The sequence below is a fragment of the Arvicola amphibius genome, chromosome 8 (genome assembly GCF_903992535.2).
Source record: "Arvicola amphibius chromosome 8, mArvAmp1.2, whole genome shotgun sequence".
NCBI classification, from domain to species: domain Eukaryota; kingdom Metazoa; phylum Chordata; class Mammalia; order Rodentia; family Cricetidae; genus Arvicola; species Arvicola amphibius.
Genome location: NC_052054.1, coordinates 63102608 through 63127878, shown reverse-complemented (window position 1 = coordinate 63127878; position 25271 = coordinate 63102608). Strand labels below are relative to the sequence as shown.

Here is a 25271-nt window from a genome sequence, read left to right as displayed (position 1 = left end):
AATTATTAGAGTATTTGTGTGTTTTCTTTCATGATGAATTATCTTTTATGTCTACTATTACAGCACTGGGCAAAGGATTTGTCAAATTGAATGCACTTGGGGAGTGAAATTTCCAACGAACAATAAGACATGGGTATGATATATGGTTTACTTTTACATGGTTTGTCAGAAGCATGGATTTTTTTGAAAACAACAAAATTAGAGGAAAAACAAGAACTTTGTCACAATTTTTGATGCTACTTTTGTCCTTATGATTTTTTTTTTGGGGGGGGGACAGGGTTTATATAGTTCTGCATATGTACTATGTAGATCAGGCTGGTCTCGAACTCACAGAGATCCTCCTGCCTCTTTGTCTGGAATGATGTGATTAAAGGTGAGCACAACCATGAATGGAATTAGTATGAAGTTTTGGATGCTGAACAAGATAAATATTTATATTATAGCTTTTACCAGGAGCTTGAGAAATGGCTTACTGGTTGAGAACACTGGCTCGTCTTCCAGAGAAGGGTTCAATCCTCAGAACACATCTTGGAGCAGCTCACAACTGTCTATAACTCCAGATTTGGGGATCTGATACCTTCTTTTGGCCTCTACAGGCAAGAACCATACATGGAGTGCAGAGACATACATGCAATCAAATATCTATACACAGTTAAAAAAATCGTTTTACAGTTATATTTGCAGAATTTTATTTTAATATAAACTCTATGGTACTTTTCTAAGATTTAAACCTCATTAAAGGCTTTACAACTTTCATATCTTTATGTTTCTTTGTGTATACTGTTGTGATTTGTAAGCAGAGAATACCAGATAAATGCTACATCACATTATGCACAATGGCATTTTTCTCTCCAGTATGAATTTTCTGATGTGCTCTAAGAGTTGAGAACTTAGTAAAAGATTTACCACATTCCTTACATATACACCATCTTTCTCCTGTATGAACTCTGCAATGTGTTCTAAGATTTGAACTCTGGGTGAAGGATTTGTCACAGTCTTTGCATTTGTACGGTTTCTCTCCAGTATGAATTTTCTGATGTACTCTAAGATATGAACTTCTAGTAAAAGATTTGCCACATTCCTTACAGAAGTTATTTCTCACTTCAGTATGGACTTTCTGATGTTTTCTCAGATGTGAATATTGGGTAAAGAATAGGTCACAGGCTTTGCATTTGTAAGTTTTCTCTCCAGTATGAATTTTCTGATGTTCTCTAAGAGTTGAGCTCTTAGAAAAAGATTTGTCACATTCGTTACAACTGTAAGGTCTCTCTCCAGTGTGAACTCTCTGATGTCTTCTAAGATGTGAGTCCTGGATAAAAGATTTGTCACATTGCACACATTTGTACGGTTTCTCTCCAGTATGAATTTTCTGATGTGTTTTAAGAATTGAGCTTGTGGTAAAGCATTTGTCACAGACCTCACATTTGTATGGCTTCTCACCTGTATGGATTCTGTAATGGGTTCTCAGGTGTGATAATTCAAGGAAGAACTTACCACATTCTTTGCATGTGTATAATTTCTCTAGAGAATGAATTTTTTGATGCCTTTTTAATGATGAATAGTGTCTACAGGATCTGTCACACTCACTGCATTGATAAAGCTTCTCTCCAGCATGTCTTTTGTTTGTATGCATTTTCTGATGGCTTTTAAGTGCTGATAACTGAGGAAAGGACTTTCCACATTCTCTGCATCTATAAGGCTTCTCTCCAGTATGGAGTCTTTGATGTGTTTTCAGACTTGAACACTGACTAAAGGATTTGTCACAAACGTTGCACTTGTAGGGTTTCTTTCCAGTATGAATTCTCTGATGCTTTGTAAGAGTTGACTTCACAGTAAAAGATTTGTTACATTCCTGACATTTGTAAGGTTTCTCTCCAGTATGCATTTTCCGATGGTTTTTAAGCGCTGACAACTGACGAAATGACATTCCACACTCTTCGCATATATAAGGTTTCTCCCCAGTATGAAGTCTTTGATGTGTTTTCAGATTTGCGTACTGGTTAAAAGATTTGTCACAAATGTTGCATTTGTAGGGTTTCTTTCCGGTATGAATTCTCTGATGTACAGTGTGGCTTGAGGCAGTACTGAAGCATTTTCCACATTTCCTACACTGATGTGCTTTCTCTCCAATGTAGATAGTTTGTTGTAAAAGACCACAGCTGAAATCATCATCATATTGTTCCTGCCTATACTCTTTTTTTGTAGTGTAGACTCTCTGATCTTGAATAATGTGGGACCACAAATTTAAAGATTTCTCATAATCTTTAAATTTACAAAGTTCTTCTCCAGTATGCATATTTGTATGTCTATTGATATTTGATGAGTCAATAGAGGCATCCCCGTGATTACTGCATCTGCAGTCATTAGAGTTTTCTGGAGTTTCACTTGTTTTATTAAGTGCACATGTGGAGGGGTCATGAAGCACTTTGCCAAGCTCATCACACTGACGAGACTCCTTTTCATTATTCACATGCTGATGGACAGGATCACATTTGGAATAGTTCTCTAGAAAATGATAACGATTACTAAGGCTTGTTCCAAGATTTACCATTTGATAAATGACAGTCTAAGTTTTCTGTTAGATAAGTCAACTTACATCTATTTCAAATAAAACTCCCAGTAGCCAACATATTTTTTTTCACTACAATTATATGAATTTTTACAAAAAGAGAGTAACAGCCTTCATGGAAGATGAAGCAAATATTTGAGGAATCGGTAATTAGTCCTTGGGAGGGAGCTTACTGACTGATTATATTTAGAACACGCATCTCTATTTTTAAATATGCATTTCCTCAGACACTGATGAAAAAAGAGTTTAATCCAATCCCAGGTTTACCGTATTTGTACTACTCATGAAGAGCAATGCAGGGACTACAGTTCAGAACCTCTCTCCAGATTAAAGGTTTACTCAAAAAAAAAAAAGCATCAGAGTTTATTGCTTTCTCTAGAAAACACATTAGAGTCTTCAAACGTAATGGATGCAAAGCAACTATTCTCCTAGACAGCAGATGTTCTAAATCATTTGTGACAAGGCTTTCAAGGGCAGCTGTTGCTTATTTCTATCCTCCACTGTCTGAGCTCCACACACTGCTTGCTGTGTTTCTTAACTTTCCTCATAGGGTTATTCTCAAGTCTACTCTGTACACCGACTCCTGAGAATATTTCCCAAAGGTGTTTGTGTTTTCTCCACTGGGAATAAAATGAAAGATGCAATATGAAGACATACACGCAAGGAAGGCAATTATAGAATAATACTACTTCATGGACTAATGTTAGACTTAGAATTTGTAAAATTATTCCAATTTGATATAAGTACATTCAAATAAAATCATATTTTATACTAGTACTAAGCCACCATAACTCAAGTGTAAAAGGCACAATGCCTTCTAACAGTTACAACAGGCAGTATGCATGCTGGGGCCAAGACACTATACTAAGTTATCAGGAATCCTTTCAAGTGGAATTGAATATTGCAAAAATATTCTCAGCTCTTGCTTTTTCTTTAACTTGAAGCCATCACCGTTTTCCCACTCATTCACTAGCCCACCCTAGTTGTGGCTACCTTCTCTCCACATTCCAGGGAAATCTCATTTTCTCTGGACTGGTAACCACCCTACCTTGCATACAATAATCCATATGTACTGTGAAGTAGCTCATGACCCATGTCAGAATTTTAAAGAAGAATACAGATGTTTAACATGGTACCGGGCTTAATATATGAAAAAAAAAAAACCAAAAAGTAGAGGAATCTAGAAATGATTTGTGCAATTTCTACTTTCTATCAGAGTATTCGGCATAGGTAAAGAAAAATTTAAGTTGCATATCTTTAGTATTTCTCACAATTAAAACAATGTAAAATTCAATGATGGACATGGACCTTTATGATATGGCTGGAATCTGCCACAAAATGTATGAACTACAATCTATCCTGCTAAAAGATATGCTAGGAAAATACAGGTACAGAAATTATGGAAGTAGTCAATAAATGTTTTATTTGACTTAAGGTCCAATCCATAAGGCAAAACCCATAATGGATACTTTTTTGGTAACTAAGGGCAGAGACTAGATAGCACAGAGACCTAGAGTAATATCAAAAACTACTGGTCTAAAAAGAAAGTATCAATAAAGTGAATCTTAATGATATTGTACTATACTCATGATATATTCAGTCATCATTAGAGAAATTTTCTCCAGCAGCAGATGGGAACAGACGCAGAGAGCTACAGCCAGAGAATATGTAGAGAGAGAGTCTCCGTGGGATAGCTCCATCAACTCCCTTCCCTCAGACTTCAGGGAAGCATGAAGAAAAGGTGAAAAGAGTATAAGAGCTAGGTGGACGGAGGACACCAGCAGAATAAGATCCTAAAACCAATTTAGCCAAGTGCAAGTGAACTCACAAAGACTAAAGTAGCAGGCACAAGGCCTACATGGGTCTGCACTAGGTCCTCTTCCTACATATTACACCTTTAAGCTTAGGCTTATCATGGGACTACTGAGTGTAAGAACAAAAGGGTCTCTGCTTCTTGTGCCTTTTCTTAGGAGTCTTATCTTTCTGTTGGGTTACCTTGTTTAACTTCAGTATGATGGTTTTTGCTTTATCGTTTTAAATTTTACTTTGTCATGCTTGGTTGTTATCTCCTAGAAGCCTGTTTTTTTTTTTTCTAGTGAAAGAAGAGGAGTGGATATTGAGGGGAGGGTATATGATGAGAAACTGAGTTGTAGAGGGAAGGAAAAGCATAATCAGGATATGTCGTGGTTTGAAAGAAAATGGCACCCATAGCGAGTGGTGCTATTAGGAGGTGTGGCCTTGTGGGAGAAATGTGTCACTGTGGGGTGGGTTTTGAGGTATCATATATGTTCAAGCTATGCCTAGTGAGACAGCTCACTTCCTGTTTTCTGCAAACTATAGAATTCTCAGTCACCTCTCCAGCACTGTGGCTGTCTGTATTTCACCATGCTCCCAGTGACCATGGTCCCCAGCAAGGATGATAATAGGCTAAACTTCTGAAACTGTAAGTCAACACCTCATTTAAATACTTTCCTTAATAAGTTGCCATGGTCACGGTATCTTTTCACAGAAATAGGAACCTTAACTCAGAGAACTAAGACAGAGGTTGGTACTAGGAGTGGGGTATTGCTATGATAGGCCTGACCATGTTTTTGTTTGGAGGAATTTGGACTTTGGTACTTTTGGTTTAAAAAGCAATTGAAAGCTTTAAGTATTGCTTAATGGGACATAACAGTAGTAGCATGGAAGAGAGCAGTGCTGAGCATGATTTGATGAACTGTGGGGACTGGCAAAGGAGATTTCAGAGGAGTATTGTCTAGAGATTGTTCTTGTGATATTTTGGTGAACAAAGTGGCTGCTTTTTGCCTTTGTCCAAAGTGTCTGCCTGAGGCTAAAGTGAGGGGTTTTATATTAATTCCATTTGTAGAGAAAATTTCAAAACAGTCAGGTATAGTCTTCTGTCATGTGTTTATCAGTGTTAACTCTAATAAAGATTTATAATGAAATGGAGAAATAAAATGTAAAATTTGAGGAGATAAGGAGCACTAGGAAGTGGAATGGCACTAAATCCCTATGTTCATGGAGATAAACAGATTAAGAAATGGAATAAAGGGAGTGTTGACCTCAAGGCAAGATCTGCCGTAGCTAAGTTTTGAACTTGTAAAAAGAAACTGAAGAAAAGCTTAGAGCCAATGTGGTGGTGCACACATTTAAGACAAGCACTGGGAAGACAGAGGCTGGTGGATCTCTGAGTTTGAGGCCAGCATGATCTACAAAGCAAATTCCAGAAGAGACAAGCTTATGCAGTGGAGAAAACCATCAAAAACAGAAAGTTGGTGAAGATGTAATTGAAAAAGAGATCCATGTTCCAGCTCCAGTAAGCAGCAGAACTTGTCAGTTTCAGGCTCATGGTTCTGGAGTTAAGCATAGAAGAAAGAGGCTATGGAATTTGCCCCTGAGACTAAGGAAAGCTGTTAAGGCCAGGCATGTGTCAGGGGTGTCCATGAATGGAGGCAAAGAGAGGCCTTGCTTGAACCTTGGATTGCCTTGGAGAACCCAAGATGTTAGAGATGCCATACCCTTGGGATACCTGCCCAAGAAAGCAACTAACAGGGAATGGAATCAGTCCAACAGAAAGAAGTATGTTGTATTCAACACAGTTGAAAGGAATTGGATATCAAAAGAGTGTTTTGACATCAGACACGGAGATTATGCCAAACTGGATTACAGTCTTGCCTTAGTCTAGTATTTCCTTCCCAACATATCCTGTGCCATTACCTGTTGGAAATAAGTGATTTTTTTACTTTGATTTTATAAAGGGTTACAATTAAGAGATTGTATAAATCTCAAAAGAAACTTTGAATTTTAGACTTTTAAGTAAGTTTGAGACTGTTACAGACTATGAGGACTTTTGAAGTCGAACTGAATCCATTTTTGAATTATGATATGGCTACAAGACTATGGGGGCCAGCGAGTGGAATGTGGTTGTTTGAAAGAAAATGCCTTCCAATAGGGAGTAATGCTCTTGGGAGATGTGCCTTTGTTGGAGTGAATACGCCTTGTTGGAGGAAGTGTGTCACTGTGCGGCAGGCTTTGAAGTCTCATATATGCTCAAACCAAGCCCAGTGAAACATTTCCTGTTGCCTGCAAAATGTATGATTCTCGGCTACCTCTCTAGCATCACTCGTGCCTTCATGCTACCATATTATCAGTCTACATGTTCCCTGGCCATGATGATAATGGACTAATTCTCTGAAACTATACGATTCCAACTCAATTAAGTGTTTTCCTTTATAAGAGTTGCTGTGGTCATGGTGTCTATTAACAGCAAAAGAATCTCTGACTGCAACAATGTATAAGCAAAGAGTCTACTTCAATAAAAGGAAAAAAAATGAAAAGGAAGACACGGTGGAAACTTTATATGCTGCTGAGTTTCTGAATGCATCTTGGAGCCCAAATGAAGGGTATGGAAAATTAAAACAACAAATACCAAGAAAAAAGTTCTTTTCTACCAAGCTTTCCCTACTCTCCTGTTATTTCCAAGACAGTTTAATAGTTACAGCCTATAAAGTTGGTACATTTAAAGGATGACTTAGGAATTCTACAATCAAAATGTTCTCACCCACAGAGACCAGGTTGCTGTAATTCTCCAACATCACATCAATGTACAAAGTTCTCTGCACAGAGTTCAGGCATTCCCACTCCTCCTGGGAGAAGTCTACAGCTACATCCCAGAATGCTAATAGACACTGAAACAAAAAAGTACAATTTGATCACATGATCCCAGACAGAGTGCTTTCCTGGATGTAAAAAGACTTAATGAAATTAAGGATGTAGATGAGCAAATACAATTATACAAAAAGATTATTTCTAATATAGTCACATTGTATAAATGCTTTTCTATCTGGGAGAACAGAATGACACAATAGTTTTATAGCCAGTGTACATGAAACAAGACACACATTTAAGGTCTGGACATGGTTGTCTATCTGTTATGGATGCTATGTTTTATGTCCCACAGGATCACAGCATACATGTCTCAGAAGGAAAATCTGTAATGAGGAAATGTGATTTTAAGTGCTGTATCTGTAAATGTTACAGTGTACCATGCTACAATGGTTCAAGACCATTTTTAAGAGCAGAAACACAGAAATGTAAAAAACATAGAGATCTTTCAGGATATAGGATGGGGAAGAACTTTTTGAATAGCAAAAACACCAACATCACAGGAACTTATCCCAAGTATTAACAGATTGGACTACATGGATATAAAATGTTTGTTTATCAAAGGAAATAATGAGCAGAGCACACAGATACCCACAGAATGGGAGAGAATCTGTACCAGAGACACTTTGGAAAGGGGCTCATACGTAGAATTTACAAACAATTTTAAAAATTAAAAAGCAATGGAATAAAACTGATAATCAGTAAATGGGCAAATGAGCTAAATAGACACTTTGCTAAGACATAAACACAAATGACCAACAAATATTGCAAAAAGTGTTCAAAATTCCTAAGATGTCATCATGGAAATGCAAACTAAAACTACTTTGACATACCACCTCACCCCAGGCAGAATGACATCAAACAATCTAACAACAAATGTTAGCGAGGATAAAGAAAGATACCTTTATTCACTGATGGTGTGTGTGTGTGTGTGTGTGTGTGTGTGTGTGTGTGTGTGCGTACGTGCTGCAAAGTAAAACAGCCATTATGGAAATCAGTTTGGAGATTATTGAAAAATATTAAAGATAGAACTAATGCATAAACAACTCTTTCATTCCTAGGCATATGCCAAGGAAATTCTACACCCCAATACAGAGAATTTACACCTCACACCCCATGTTTATTGCTGCTTTATTCACCATAGCAAAGTACTGTAATCACCCTAATCATCTAACAACAGACAAAAGGGTAACAAAAATGATATACATATAAAATGAAATACCATTCAGATGAGGAGAAAAAGGTAACAAAAATTTGCAGTGATGTGGTTGGATTTAAAATATATGAGGTCACACAGTGTCAGAAAAAACAAAAACATGTTTTCCTTCATATGTAGAATTAAATAGTACGTGTGGGCACAGTAGAACATAAAGAAAATACGAAGGATTAAATATCAGGGGTTGAGGAAGAACTGAATGCAGATAATTAACACCAGTCATGAAAAAAGATATAAAGCTAGGTACTTTTTTTGGGGGGGGAGGTGGGCAGTACATAATTGCAACAAAATATATTCGATAGTGAAAGTATAAAATCCCATGACTCTAGAGGCTCCAAAGATCCTGTTCCCAATGATAACTCTAATTATATAAAATTACATTGAGTTGGGCTGGAGATGTGACTCAAAGGTTAAGAGAACTGAATGCTGTTCTGAAGGTCCGGAGTTCAATTCCCAGCAACCACATGATGGTTCACACCCATCTATAATGAGATCTGGTGCCCAGAACACTATATATATATATAATAAATAAAAAATTTAAAAAAATTACATTGAGTTATATACTCTTTGGGTCTGGTTATTTTTAGTATGTGAACTTTTTGTTGTTTGTTTGCAATGTTTTTTATAACAGTTTTTAAAAAATGAGAAACCCTGACTTGAAAAACCAAAAAAAAAAAAAAAAAAAAAATCAGAAACAAAAATTAAATGCTTTCAGTGTCTCAAAGTAGAACATTTCTATAGCAATAGTAGACATGACCACTGACCTGGGACATCTCAGCCATTTCTTTCTCTTTTTCTTTTTTGAGTTTCTCTTTCAGGAACAATGAATAGATGGCTTGTTGCCCTGTCATATAGAGGCGTCCAAAAGAAAAAGCAAAAAATTAATATTGAAAGTTGATAAAGAATGATGTCAAACCACATGAGGATCCACGCAACACAATACAGCAGGTTTCTAGTCAGTGATCCCAATGCCAGAAGAACTGGTAAATACATCTAAAGCCTAGTAAGAAAATCACTGCCAACCATATTGTTACAACTAGAAAAAATACTCTCTTAAAATTCATGGAGATGTAAGTGCATTTCAAGATAGTCCCAAATTAACACAATTGATTTCACTAAAGATACATGACACATATTAATTTTGAGGAAAAATATACATAAATGAAAACAGGATTTATCTATTAGAACATGAGAAGTCATAAATTTCATGTGAAGAATAGATAAATACAGAAGAGCTGGGAAGTAATCATCCATGGAGAAGACAGCAAATCACTATTAGTCACAGAGAAGGAAGAAGAATATTCCCAAAAAACTTAGCCAGCAAAACATCAGAAACAAAAGAAACTTTCCAATAAAATTCTGGCCACTCTGGAAATCAATATGAAGAATTGTCAATTAAATAAAAAAAAATCCTCAAGTTAAATAAACCTAGCACATGACCCAGATGTCCCATTCCGTGGTGTACGCTCATAGGACTCGACATACCACTTCAGATACTTGCTTACCCATGTTCTGTGCTGCTCTACTCATAAAAGCTACAAGAGGGAAGCAAGCTAAATGCCCTTCACCTGACAAATGGACAGTGAAAATGTGGTATAGATATGCTATGGAATATGATTCAGCTGTAAAGACAACTGAAGTCATGAGCTTTGCAGCTAAGTGGATGGCCTAGAAAAGATGATACTGAGTGAGGTAACCCAGACATAGAAAGACAGACAATGGTTGTTCTCTCTCATAGGAAGTTCCTAGCTCCAAATCTTCAGATGCGAGTCCACAACCTGGAGTGAGTGCAGGAACCAGAAAAGTAAACAGAGAGCACTGCAGGGTGTGGGGGAGTAAAAGCAAGGGGGATAACAGAGAACAAATGATCTAAAGGGGGAAATGAAAAAACTGGGAGGGATTTAATTATGGAGAAGGGCAGATATAAACACTGAAGAAAGAAGGTAAAATAACAGTAAGAATGGCTGAAAAAGTCATAAGGAATCCATCTATTCCTTGACTATTATCCATCCACGAAAAAAATGCCTATAATACATATAGGCCTCTGTAAGCATATACATTTAGAGAGTAAATAAAAATTTCCCAACAGCACTGATGATGCTCCTCACTAGAGTCATAGAATTTCCAACAAAATAACCGACACCAGGTGTAAGAAACCTGCTTTGAAGTTGTTGGTCACAGTTTTCTAAGAGACTTCCAAATATTATAGGATATTGCTGTTGCCCATGGCTGCCTCCCATAGGTAGAAGTGGAGTCCCTAGTACTGAAGAAGCCACACACTTCAAACACAAATCATAGAGGATTCAAGATGAATATGATCTTAAAGCTTCCTGCTTGGGGACTAGCCTTTCAAGGTCCCAGCAGGCAACATCCATCTACAGGAGGAAGCCAGCCAACAGTCCTACCCATAACACCTATGAACCATAGAAATGATCTGTACTGCATGATAGCCCTAAGGGTGCAAGAGTGGCACACACACATACACACATACCTTGGAGGTAACCAACAGCTTCTAAGTGGACTTAAGACCTCAACAAGAAGGAAAACATGCCTGGTATTGGAAACCTAGCCAGTTTCCCTAAGTCAAGACTCTTGCAAAGGAATCTACAAACTATCACTTTACCAATCTGCCTAACCCCTAAAAATGCATTCTAAATATTTACCTTTATTCTAACAGATAAATGTAGTCCTCGCTCCTCATCAAGGAAAATTCTTTTCACAACACATGGAGATTATTACAGAAAAGCACAATCAGTCAAAATGAAGACTTGTGATGATCCATCCCCACTGACTTATAAGCAACACAACACCTGAACCTCAGGCTCAGGGATCACTGAGAAGGGAGCTGGCTTGGGGCGTGGGGGTGGAACTAGGAACAGGATCTTTGCTGAGATTGTTTCCCCTAGAAATGTCAAAGAAGTTACATGCATAAAATCTTACAAACAGGGCTGCCTAAACATGAGCAGAACAAGGCCAACACCAAGAGACATGCTAACATGGAAGGGAGAAAGCTCACTAGGCCTAAACTCTAGTCAAACACTAAGGAATTCTGAGAACTGGAGAAATAGAGAAGAGTGCACCATATGGTCGTCCAATACCAAATGTTCATCCCTGAAAACATACAAACTGAGTAGGTTGTATTTTGAAAACAATGAAAGAAAAAGTTACTACGAAATAATAAATGCCTATGTAAAGTCAAGATTTTAGATCACCTACATAAAAATGTCTACAAGGGCTTTATACTATTTCCTATTATTGATACTCACATAATTAAAACTTAATAGTGACTAGAGAAATTATTCCATGGGTACTACTGTCTGTTACTGCTTTAGAGACCCAGGTTCCATTCTCAGACCCCAAAGGGTGGCTCCCATCAGTCCATACATACAATTCTAGAATGCACATGATATACAGTCATACATGTAGCAAAACACTCATGGCAAAACTGATTTCCTGTCCCACTTCCACTTGATTCCCTTGCCATCCCTTCACCAATCCCACTACCATACCTGGATCCTTAGCTATTGTCTGCTCTCTCTCCATCTTCCAGGCCTCTTTGTTCTGTTCCACAGAGAAGCAGGTCTGTGTGATCAGTGAGACCTGCACAGGAAAAAGAGATTCTTCAGAAAGCACCTGGATTTCTAACACAGTACTGTGCTCAGTAGATGAAGAGAAGATTCACAAATGATTCCCCAATTGTCCTGCAGGGTCAGAATACTGATGTCATTTAGAAAGAATTCTGTTATTATAATATGAATCCCACTTTAATTCACAATTCAGGGGAGAAATGGAACTGAATGTTAGGGATCAGAATATTTTACATTGGTGAGGTTCTGAATTTATCATGGACCAAAAATGACAGAAGTTTTACACCTCCTAAAGGGACATACACAAGAAGAGATGACATTTATTTTTTATTTTGTTAGAGATGTGAGACTCATTCACACACAGGAGGAGCAAGCAATCTAGTCTTACCCACAGAAACCGGACTACTGCAATTCTGCAACATTCAGTTTCTGTACAAAGCCCTCTGAGCAGAGTCCAGGCATTGCCCCTCTTCCTGGGAGATGTCCACAGTTACACCATTGATTATCAACAGACTACAAAATAACAAACAACAACTTTGAATTGTCCTGTTTGTCCACATGTTTAATCCTAGCACTTGAGAGAAACATGTGGGTGGAACTCTCTGTTTTCTATTCCAGCCGGATCTACATGGAGAGTTCTGCGCCAGAGAAACTCAGTGAGTTCAGGTCTCAAACACAGCAAACACAAAAACCATGTGTTTTTGGTCATGTGTCCATGAACAATTCTTTTCTTGACCGAGGAGACAAAAGACTATTGCAGACATTTTTTCTGATGTAAATGATATTAATTCTGATGTACATGATCATAATTATTGAAAAATGCTTTTTATAAATCATTCTATACTATAATGCCTTTTTTTTGAGAAAGGTTTCTATATGCAGTATAATCCCACTGAATGAAATTCTTTGGTCAAATTAAGCAAGTTTTAGTTTCTGTCAGACAGGGTTATCTCCCTAAAGCAGGGTTTGAAAATACAGCATTGAACTCAGGAAAAAGTGGGGCTTATACATTCCCCAAAACTGCAGGGCAAGGGTTTTTTCACCTGTTAGTGGACTTCCAGACGAACTTTTGTTAAATAGGAACTGGCTGAACATTTTCTTTTCTTTTTTTTTTTTTTTTTTTTTTTTTTTTTGGTTTTTCGAGACAGGGTTTCTCTGCAGCTTTTTTAGAGCCTGTCCTGGAACTAGCTCTTGTAGACCAGGCTGGCCTTGAACTCACAGAGATCCGCCTGCCTCTGCCTCCCGAGAGCTGGGATTAAAGGCGTGCGCCACCACCGCCCGGCTTGGCCGAACATTTTCTAATTATTTGGCAGAACATCTTATCTCATCAGGGTATGTTCAAACTGTGAGTCAGACTCCAGAGGGTGGGGAGCATGTCAAATTCCAAAAACAGGTTAAAGCACAGTCAAGTTGAATTTAGCAGCAAACGGAAATAAACATGACTTTATAACAAATATCTTCCTCAAGATGGAGTCAGGCTGCTCCATCATAAGCCCTGGCTGTCCTGAAAGTCACTTTGTAGGGACCACTCCCCCACAGTATTTAAATGAACTCCCAAAAGGGGAACACGTGGTCTCTTTTCCTTCCTCCTGGTGGTAGATGATCCTATTTGCACGACTTCTGGGTTCCCCCTCGGGACCACCCGAGAGCCCAGAACTCCCATTAAACCTGGATATTTCTTAATTCGGCTTGTTTTGATTTGGCTTGATTGGGATTTTGCGCTGGCAGAGAGCTAGAGTGCCTCTGGAGTGCTGGGATTAAAGACGTGAGCCGCCACCACCTGGCTCATAATGCTTTTTCTAACTGAAAATACTGTGACCTGACGCCCTCAAATAGCATATCGGGCTTTCCTTGGAAGGTGCAACACTAAGAACACAGCACAAGAAGACACATATACCCCATCCCGGCCCGTCTTTTTGTTGTTTGAGACAGAGTCTCACGATGTAGCTATGGGTGTCCTGGAACTCGCTATGTACTCTTGGCTGGTCTCAAATTCACAGAGATCCACCAGCCTCTGCTTCCTGAGTGCTAGTATTCAAGGCCTGTGCAATCAGGTCTGGCTAAGACACTTTTTTAGAATGCTGTGTTTACATAACAGAGTAAGTATGGGTCAGATAAAAAATTAATGATGAGTAAAGAGTTTACTTTTAAGTGCTAATGTTAACAACCATACATGTAAAACTCGCATATAGATATCTTCATAGTCAATTAAATCTGCAGCCATTCCTTTCATAACTAATATCTAAAAGATCTCCAGGGATGCTATGTCCTCAAGTCCCCAGGTGTAACACGGAAGTTAGCATGGATGAGAACGGTAATTTTGAAGAGCTTTGTCGTTTCCACCACAGCAAAAAGAACCGCGTTTGCAAATATCAAGAACCGAATTCAAATGTTCAACTATATTATTTTTATAAGAATATTTTGGCAATCAGAAGATCAACTGAAAAAAATCAGGCTTATCCCATATGATCTAAAATACACAAAGGGAAAGACATTCACAGCATTAGTTGAATTTCAGAGCCGGCTTCCTTCTGAACAGCAGAGAAACTGCTCGCACCCCAGGTCCCTTCCCTCCTGCGTCCCAGCCCCCCAGCTCCTCCGACCTGAGAGGTTCCAGGGCCGCCGGGCTGAGGTTCCCGCCACAGCACTGCTGACTTTCTCAGGCCGCTCCGCCGCGACTGCGGCTCCTGGGACTTTTCGCGTCCCCGCGACACCCAGGTCTGCACCACGGGATTGCACACAGTGCAGGCCCAAGAGCACCGACAGTAAAAGGGTATTGGGTACTTCCGGCTTTGGCTCCTCAGTACAACTTCCCTGGCCTCTCGAACAGAGTGCTCAGCTTTCCTTCACTTCATTCCTCTAACTCCTCCTACTCTGGACTCTTCTTCTACACCTAACTAAGGTGCTGCTTCCTTTCAAGCTCTGTTTCCTATTGAGTGTCTCCGCCCCAACGAATCGGTCCCTCCCACTCCGCCTCAGGCTGCCTTTCACACAGCTCCAGCTGTCAGGCTGTCCCGGGCCCGCTATGCACAGCCTCCCTACATGCTTGCTGCCAGCCTAGAGCAGAACTGATCTAGAAGGACGCTGCACCCCAGTGTCTGACCCCACAGTGAGTTCTGAACCTTTCAGATAAAAGACAAGCAGCCTAACCTCTACGTGACTACCAGCCTCCCCTGCTATATACTTAACCAAATAATAACAGGTTTAATTCACATGCCAGATTCCCATCCTCAACACAAACATGACAAGCCAAAAACAAAATACTGCAATTGTGCCTTGGGAAGAGACATTTCAGGAACTTGGATTTTCAAAAGAAACAGGTGTCTGGCTATGAATGGATTGTTAGAAGAATCACTGTTTTTAGCTGTAGTCCTCTGCGGAGCCCATCAGGCCCCAACACATAGCTCCAAATCCACAGTCTCAGAGATGGCCCTGGTTAATCAAAGGGAATCAGGAAAAATTAATAGAGATCAATACAATAGAGAGTTTTGTGGTCCAGGACAGTCGAGATGTAGAAGGTGAAAGTGAGTATTTGAGGCATACACAACACAGAGGCACACACTGTATGTGTTGCGTGAAATACTTAACAATAATTTTTAAGTGTTCACATCAGTCTGCAAATTCTTTTTGGTTGTGTCAGTATCTGATTTAATGTCAGGAAATACCAAGGGTCAGAAGTATTGCTTTTTGTGTCAAGTATTTTAAGAAGATTTGATGTTAGTTCTTTGAAGTTTTGATAGAATCCTGTCAATCTGGCTAATGGAGTTGACTTAAGGGGGCATTTTATTACTTCTTCAGAGTCATTGCTATTTATAGTTTTGTTTACATTATTTATTTTATGCTGTTAAAATTTGGAATGCTTCATGCTCCAGGAAATTATGCTATACTCTAGCCAAGTGGTGGTGGAGAACACCTTTAATCCCAGCACTCGGGAGGCAGAGGATCGAGGGCAGCTTGGGCTACAAGAGCTAGTTCCAGGACAGGCTACAAAGCTACACAGAAACCCTGTCTTGAAAAACAAACAACAACAACAACAAAGAACTCTATAGTAGAACGATTGATTTTGCAAACTTGATTCACTTTGTTATGGTGGACGGACAAAGCTCTTGAAACTCACATTCAACCATGCTAATTTCCCTGTTAAACCATTTACATATTCAAGAGAGTGGTACCTGGACCTGAGGAGCCCACATCCCTGGAGAACTTTTAGATAACAGTCCTCAAAGGAATGCTTGCAGATTTAATAGAATCTGAAAATACTTTTTTCAAGCTCCATGGGTATGGTTGTAAACATTAACATTTAAAAGCAAACGTTTTAGCGTTAATTTTTTTCATCTGATGTTATGTACTCTGATGTAACCACAGCATTCTAAAAAGTGTCTTCGCCAGATCCGGTGGCACAGGCCTTGAATACCAGCATTCAAGAGGCAGAAACAGGCCAATCTCAGTAAGTCTGAGACCAGCCTGGTGTACATACTGAGTTCCAGGACACGCATAGCTACATGGTGAGACCCTCTCAAAAGAACAAAATAGAAGGAACTATTGTATGAACAGTCCTTTTACTCCTGCACATACACCCAGGGAACTCCACACCCCACTATTGAGATATTTACACCTTATGTTTATTGCTGCTTATTCATCAGTGCAAATCATTGGACTCAAACTGATTGTCTGTGAACAGATGAATGGACAATAAAAATGGTACATATATTGTTGTGTGCTATTTTGATTGTTATGACAAATAAATTTTGCTTGAAGTCAGAGGGCAGAGCTAGCCACTAGATAACCATAGAGGTTTGGAGGACTGGGGGGAGAGAGAGGGGGGGCGGAGAGGGAGGGAGAGAGAGAGAGAGGCAGAGAGAGACACACACAGGAAGTGGTAAGGTAAGGCAGATATAGCATCTTGGTCCTTTTGTATGAAGGAACTGAAGAGGTGGGAAGCTAATGGTGGCTGCTCCTTTTTCAGGGTCTTACCCAATATTTCAGGGTCTTACCTAATATCTGACTCTGGATTTTTTGATAAAGAGTAATTAGATTAATGCTTCAATATACGAAATATAATCTTAATCAGAAGAAGAGAAAAGTGTAAAATAAACTTGCAGAAGAATGTTTGTACTTAGAATAAGAAATATTTACTGAGGTCATACAGTGTCAGAAAGAAGAAATCATTTTCCCCCATGTAAAGAATCTAGCCACTAATATATGTTTATGGAAACAACATAATGTGGGTACAGTAGAACATGGAGAGAAAAGAACAAGAAACATTAAATATCAGGGGGTGAGGTGGGACTAAATGCAGGAAATGAACACTAGTTATGAAAAATGAGATAAAGCTAATTGCTTTTCTACCTCTAATTCTGTCACAAGTTTTTTTTTAACTTTTTGATGGTAGATAAGTAGATCAAAATGTACTGAATATTAAAACTATAAAACAAAATGTGAGGCTCCAAAGCTTCTGTTCCCAATACTACTCTAACTGCATAAAAGTACACTGAATTAATTATATAGTCTTTGGCTCTGGTAAATTTCAGTGTGTAATTTTGCTTGTTTATTTGTAACATTTTTATAATATAGTTATAAAATAATAATAAGAATATTAAAGGCTTCCAATATCTCAAACTGTAACATTTCTAGAAAAAGTAGTGGACATGCCCACTGACCTGGGACAGATTAACTGGAGAACTAGCCATTTCTTTGTCTTTTCCTTTTTTGCATTTCTCTTCAGGAACAATGAATAGGTGAATTTTCTGCTCTTTCATATTAATGCATCAAAAATAAAAATAAAAAACTAATACTGAAAGCTGTTAAAGAATTATATCAAAACACATGGAAAAACCCTAGCAACAGAATTCTAGGTGTCTGGTCAATGAACCCAAAGGTAGGAGAGCATAGAATGACATTTGAAACTTGGAGAGAAAATCACTGTCAACTATATTGTTACAGAAAAAAAATACTCTCTTCAAATTGGTGGATACAAAAGTGCATATTAAGACAGTCATGAATTATCACAGTTGAATTCACTAAAGCAGCACTACAGATAATAAATTAGAGGCAAAATAAACACAAGAGAATCAGAGGAATTATTCAAGAGAACATGGGAAATAATAAATTTTACAAGGAGTTAGATAAATACAGGAGAAATGGGATGTAATCATCCATGGGCAAGACAGAAAACCACTAACTCTTACAGTAAAAAAACAATACTCCCAATAATCCACCCAGCAACAACATAAAAACCAAAACCATATCAACAAAAAGGCTAGGCTCTCTGGAAATCAAAGTAGAGAATGCTTAATTAAATTAAAAAAAACTAAAGTTAAATAAATCTAGCACATGACCAAGTTGGTTCACTCCTTGTCATATCCTCAAAGTACTTGATATTCTTTCTACTCCAAAGATACTTGTTCACCCATGTTCATTGCTGCTCTACTCATAATAGCTACAAAAAGGAAACAACGTTAATGTCCTTCAACTGACAAATGGTGAGTGAAAATGTGGTACATATACACTATGGAATATGATTCAGCTATAAAGAAAACTGAAATAATGAACTTTGCAAGTATATGAATGGATGCAGATAAGAACATATTGAGTGAGGTAACCCAGACCCAGAACAGACCATGCATGCTCTTTCTCATAGGAAATTCCCAGTTCCAAATCTTCAGATGTGAGTCCACAACCTGGAATAACTGCAGTAACCAGTAAAATAAAAACAGACCACTGTGGGGTGTGGGAAAGTAATATAGAGGGGAAATAACAGGGAACAAGTGATGTAAAAGAGGAAATGGAGACACAAGGGGATAAATTTAATTATGAAGGACAGATAAAAACAAAGAAGGAAGGTAAACTATCTGGGTTCCTCTGTGTGGCCCTGACTATCCTTAAACACTCTAGAGACCAGGCTGGCAAGGAACTCTCAGATCCATCTGTCTTTGCCTCCAGAGTACTGGGATTTAAAACATGTGACACCATTGCCACTTGCCTTATTATGTCCTTTCTAACCATAAAAATACTGTGACATGATACTCTTCAACACCATACTGTGACTTTCCAGGCTCTAAATTCCAACATTAGGAACTCAGCACAAGAAAATACATTTCTTTTCTCTTTTTCTTTTCTTTCATTTTGTTTTTGTTTTTATTTTATGGATTGTTGAGACAGGGTTTCACTAGGTAGCTCTGTCCTGGAACTTGTTATATAGATCAAGTCGGCCTCCAACTCACTGAGATCCATCTGTATAAGCCTTCCCAGTGCTTTTCAGAATGCTGTATTTACATCACAAAGTGTATATGTCTCAGATGGAAAATTAATGGTGGATAAAAAGTTTACTTTTAAATGTTTGTTTAAAACCATACCTGTGAAACTCACTACATATTCATTTATGTGTGGATTCAATTAATATTGAGGGCATTCCTTTCGAGACGAATATCTAAAAGCTTTCCAGAAATGCCAAGTTCCCAGTTCTATGCGACACTCTTGAGTAAGGAACACAGAAGTTCGAGTGGAGGATTGTAAATGTGAAAAGTTTTGTTGTTTCCAACACACCAACGAGAACTATGTCAGCAAATATCAACAGATAAATTTAAATATTCTACAAGAGTATTTTTATAAGAATATTTTGGCAATCATAAGATCAATGAAAAGAAAAGGGATTAGTCCACTTCACATGATCTAAATTTTGCCAACAAAGGCAAGACATCCATAGCAGAATTTGAGAGCCGGCTTCTTTATAAACAGCAGAGAAACTGATCAAACCCCTGGTCCTTTCCCTTCTGGGTCCCAGTCGCGCAGCTACTCTGAGGTTCCAGCACAGCCTGTCTGCAGTTCCACCACTGCGCTGCTGACTGGTGACTTTCCCAGGCCGTCCCATGAGGCGATTGAAACTCTGTGGGGGTGGGGGTGGGGGTGGGGGAAGGTTCGTGTCCCCACGCCACGCCATAGTGTCCTCTGTATCCAGGTCTGCACAACGGGATTCCCCATGGTGCAGGCCCCCTAGCAACAAGAGAGAATGGGTACTTCTGGGTTTAACTCCTCTGTTCAACTTTCCTGGAGTCACTCACTGGGTGTTTTAGCTTCTTTCCCTTAACCCTTCGCATTCTCCAAGCTTCCTCTAAACCTAAAGGTCAACCTCTGTTTCAGGGTGAGCATTCCAGCCACACTGAACCGTCCCTCCCACTCTTGCCTTCCACAAGCTCCAGCTGTCAGATGCCTTGGACTTGCTCAGCACAGCCTCCCATATGCTTGCTGCCTGACTAGACCAAAACTGGATCTACTAGGACGCTGCATCCCAATATCTGACCCCCACACGGAGTTCTGTGTGTGGCTCCAGATAAACGATGGGCAGCCTAACCTTGAATAGACTACCAGCATCCCGGGCGATTGAAACTCGGTGGTTGTGGTGGTGGTGGGGGGAGGTTCCTGTCCCCACGCCCACGCCATAGTGTCCTCTGTATCCAGGTCTGCACTACGGGATTCCCCATGGAGCAGGCCCCCTAGCAACAAGAGAGAATGGGTACTTCTGGGTTTAACTCCTCTGTTCAACTTTCTCTTACAGACTTAACTCTAAAGGTAAAAGACTAAATTCAGATGTCAGGGTCCTATCGTCAACACAAACAAGACAAGTCAAAACCAAATACTCCAACTCTGCCTTGGGAAGAGCCATTTTTAGAAACTTGGAATTTGAAAAAAAAAAAAAAAAGTGTCTCCAGAATGTTAGCACATCGCTAACAGCCCAGTGCAGAGTTTATTCCGTCCTGTACTACTTTAGTCACTAGATGGTGTTCTTGTCATTTTACTAACTCAAAACCAAGTTTTTCTTTTGCAACTCATGCTAAAGGTGCTTTTAAGGTAAAATTCAATTTTGTTTCAATGCAATGGTGAAAGCAGAGACTTTTGCTGTCCCAGATGCAGGAAATAAGCACGGTTTGTGGTCCCAGACCTAAAAAGTCGGTTAGATCATCCTGTCTATGGCTCTGCCTAGCATTTATTGGTCACAGAGGTTCCAAAGGCACCCCAAACGTAAGTCTATATGAAGAGCCAAAATGGATATTATATTCTTCCTGTTTGTGCTTTTTCTTTGCAGTGTAGAGTCTCTGATCATGAGTAATGTTGTAATATAAAATGTTGAGGATCAGTTAGGTTGTTTCCAGTTTCTGGCTATTATAAATAAAGCTGCTATGTACATAGTTGAGCAAATATGACCATCCTTTGGATATATGCCCAAGAATGGTATGGCTGGGTCTTGAGGTAGATTGGTTCCCAGTTTTCTGAGGAACTACCACATTGACAAAGTTGCTGTACAAGATTTTACTCCCACCAGCTCAGTAGTCCATTTTTTCCACTAGAATGAGCTGTCACCTGTATTTTTTGTCTTAGCCATTCTGACAGGTGTAAGATGAAATCTCGGAGTCGTTTTGATTTGCATTTTACTGATAGTTAAGGGTGTTGAACATTTATTTAATAGTTTCCCAGTCATTTGATATATCTCTATGAAGAATTTTCTATTTAGATCATTGTCCCATTTTTTAAAATTGGATTATTTGGTTTGTTGATGTCCACTTTCATGAGTTCTTTATTTATTTTGAATATTAGCCATCAGTTAGATGTGGAGTTGGTGAAAATCTGTTTCCAGTCTGTGAATTCCCAGTTTGTCCTAGTGACAGTGTTCTTGGCCAGACAGAAGGTTTTCAGTTTCATGAGCTTCCCTTTATCAATTGTTGATAAAGTACCTGTGCTATCAGTGTTCTCTGTAGGAAGTTATTTCCTGTATCAATGTGTTCAAGACTATTTGTTACTTTTTTGTCTATCAGATTCTGGTATCTGGTTTTATGTTTAGGTCTTTTATCTTCTTGGTCTTGAGTTTCATGCAAGGTGATAGATATGAATCTATTTGCACTAGATGTCTATGTGGACATCCAGTTAGACCAGCACGATTTGTTGAAGATGCTTTCTTTTTTCCATTGTATATTTCTCACTTTTTTATCAAAACTCAAGCATCCTGTTGGGTGTGCATTTACAACTGGGACTTTGATTCGATTCCATTGATCAACCTGTCTTGTTTTTATGCAAATACCAGAAGGATTTTATTACTATTACTCTGTACTTAACATAACTTGGCACAAGTAATGTCTAGCACTACCTTCAGAAGTTTGTTTATTATACAAGATTGCTTTAGCTGTCCATCATGCTTTATTCCATATGAAGTTGAGTATTGTTCTTTCAAGGTCTGTAAAAATTGTGTTAGAATTTTGATGAGGATTGTATGGAATCTGTAGATTGTTTTTGGTAAGACTGCCATTTTTACTATGTTAATCCTACCGATCCCTGAACATGGGAGATCCTTCGATCATCTGCTATCCTTTTCAATTTCTTTCTTAAAAGATTTGAAGTTCCTGCACTTAATTAGTCAGAGTTACCCCAAGATGTATTATTTGTGGTTCTTGTAGAGGGTGTTGTTTCCCTGATTTCTCTCTCAGTTCATTTGTCATATATGTATATGTATACATGAGACATATATCATGTATATATGTACGTGCATATGTGTGTATATGTGCAGACATGCATACACACATATATACATACATGCTTGTATATATACACACATATACATACATACATAATACATACATACATGCTTGTTTACACACATACACACACATGCTTGTATGGGTGGTGGCCACAGATTTTTGTTTGAGTTAATCTTGCATGCAGTTACTTCAGTGAAGGTATTTATCAGCTGTAGGAGTTCCCTCATAGAATTTTATAGGTTTCTTTTGTAAAGTATCATACCATCTGTGAATAATACTTTGATTTCTTCCTTTCCAATTTGTATCCCCTTGATCTTTAGTTGTTAATCTAGCTAGAACCTCAAGTAGTATTATGAATAGATCTGGAGAAAGTTGACAGCCTTGTCTTGTTTCTTATTTTAGTGGAACTGTTTTAAGATTCTGTCCACTTAATTTGATGTTGGCTATCATTTTGCTGTAAATTGCTTTTATTATGTTTAGGTATGTCCATTGTACCCCTGATATCTCCAAGTATTTTATCATGAAGGAATGTTTGATATTGTCTAAAGATTTTTCAGCATCTAATTAGATGAACATGTGTGTTTTTTCTTTCAATTTGTTTATATGGTAGTTTACATTGACAGATTTTTGTATGTTGAAACATCCTTGCATCTCTGGGATCAAGCCAACCTGATCATGGTGAATTATCTTCTTGATGTGTTCTTGGGTTCCATTTTTGAGTATTTTGTTGGGTATTATTGCATCAATGTTCATGAGGGAAATCGATCTATAATTCTCTTTGTTGAACCTTTGTGTGGTTTGATTATCAGGGTGACTGTGTCATCATAAAATGAAATTGGCAGTGTTTCTTCTGTTTCTGTTTTGTGGAAAAATATGAGGAGTATTGGCATTAGTTATTTTTGAAAGTCTGGTAAAATTCTGTACTAAAATCATCTGGCCCTGGGATTTTTTTTTTTTAATATGGGAGAGTTTTAATGCCCGCATCTATTTCCTTAGGTGGTATAAGTGTATTTAAATTATTTATTTTAAACAAAACAAAAACAAAAAAACAAAAAAATAATTTAACTGATCTTTATTTAGCTTTGGTAATGTCATATATATTGATAAAATCATACTTTTAAAAATTTTTCTAATTTTATGGAATACAGGTTTTATAAATATTTCTTTATAAAATATATATTTATATATTATAAAATATATATTTATTGTTTCATTGGATTTTCTGTCTGTTCTTATGCTTCCCCCTTTCACTTTTGATTTTGTTAATTTGATATTCTGTTTGTGTGTGTGTGTGTGTGTGTGTGTGGTTTTTTGAGACGGAGTTTCTTTGTAGCTTTGGAGCCTGTCCCAGAACTAGCTCTTGTAGACCAGGCTGGCCTTGAACTTACAGAGATCTGCCTGCCTTTGCCTCCGGAGGGCTGGGATTAAAGGTGTGTGCCACCACCACTCGGCTAATTTGATATTCTTTATGTGTCTTTTAGTTTGGATAACACTTTGTCTATCTTGTTCATTTTCTCAAAGACCCAATTTGTTTCATTGGTTCTTTGTATTGTTCTCTTGGTTTCTACTTTATTAATTTTAGTCCTCAGTTTATTTCAAGCCACATATTCAACTTATGTATGAATGCTTCTTTTTATGCTAGAGCTTTCAGGTTGCTGTTAAACTGCTAGTATGGAATCACTCCAAATTCTTCATGAAAGCACTTAGTGCTATGCACTTTGCTTGTGCATCACTTTCATCATGTCCCATAAGGTGGGTATGTTGTCTGTTCATTTTCATTAAATCCTAGAAAGTCTTTAACTTATTTCTTTATGTTTTCCATGACCCAGTAGTAATGCAGGAGACAGGTGTTCAGTTTCCATGAGCATGCAGGCTTTCTGTTGTTTCTGTTGTTGAAATCCAGCTTTGATCCATAGTGGTCTGCTAAGGTACAAGGGGTTATTTCAATTTTAAATATCTGTTGAGACTTGCTTTGTAACTGAGTTTGTGGACAAGTTCCATGAGGTACTAAGATGAAGGTATATCCTTTTGTGTTTAGGTGAAATGTTTTGTAGATATGTTTGATCCCATTTGATTCATGTCTGTTTGCGCCATTATTTCCATTTTAGTTTTTATGGATGACCTGTACACTGGAGAGCAGAGTATTGAAGCCTATTAATGTATAAGTTTCAGAATATGATTTAAACTTTAGTAATGTTTCATTTACAAATGTGGGTGCCCTTGCATTAGGCGTAGAGATGTTGAAAATTGAGACATCATCTTGGTGAATTTTTCCTTTGAGCATTATGAAGTGTCCTTCCCCATCTCTTTTGGTAAATCTGTTTGAAGTCTACTTTTTAGATATTAGAATAGCTAAACCAGCTTGCTTCTTGGGTTGATCTGCTTAGAAAATATTTTTCCATTTTAATCTGAGGTAATATTTATCTTCAATGTGTTTATTGTATGCAGCAGAAAAGTGGATCCTTTTTTCACATCCATTCTGTTAGCCTTGTACTTTTATTGGGGGTTGAATATATTGACATTGAGAGATATTAATAACAAATAATTAATTCCTATTATTTTGGTGTTGGTAGTGTTTTTATGTGCTTCCCTTCTTTTGGTTTTGCTGGTGTGATGATGTGTGATTCCCCTCTGTATGCTGTGAATAGTTTTTATTACCACTGGTTAATAAACAAGTTGCTTTTATCTATGTCAGAGCAGAATAGAGC

General features: G+C 38.1%; 1 protein-coding gene across 1 annotated transcript; it reads right to left on the bottom strand.

Moving 5' to 3' along the window:
- Positions 1 to 672: 672 nt before the first annotated feature.
- On the bottom strand, positions 673 to 14917 carry LOC119820858 (zinc finger protein 54-like). Its single transcript, XM_038339526.1, has 5 exons — positions 14641 to 14917; positions 11960 to 12050; positions 9215 to 9294; positions 7131 to 7257; positions 673 to 2505 (listed from the first exon to the last, which is right to left on the bottom strand). Exons 2-5 carry the CDS (start codon positions 11991 to 11993, stop codon positions 818 to 820), a joined length of 1929 nt encoding a protein of 642 aa, XP_038195454.1. The 5' UTR covers positions 11994 to 12050; positions 14641 to 14917; the 3' UTR covers positions 673 to 817.
- Positions 14918 to 25271: the final 10354 nt, after the last annotated feature.

What these genes read in the sequence shown, in the direction of transcription:
- LOC119820858 (XM_038339526.1), bottom strand. Translation starts at nt 11,993, where the DNA reads ATGGAGAGAGAGCAGACAATAGCTAAGGATCCAG. An exon ending in GACAATAGCTAAGGATCCAG is followed by an intron (nt 9,295 to 11,959) that starts GTATGGTAGTGG and finishes TCTATATGACAG; the next exon opens with GGCAACAAGCCATCTATTCA. An exon ending in AAATGGCTGAGATGTCCCAG is followed by an intron (nt 7,258 to 9,214) that starts GTCAGTGGTCAT and finishes TTTTTGTTTCAG; the next exon opens with TGTCTATTAGCATTCTGGGA.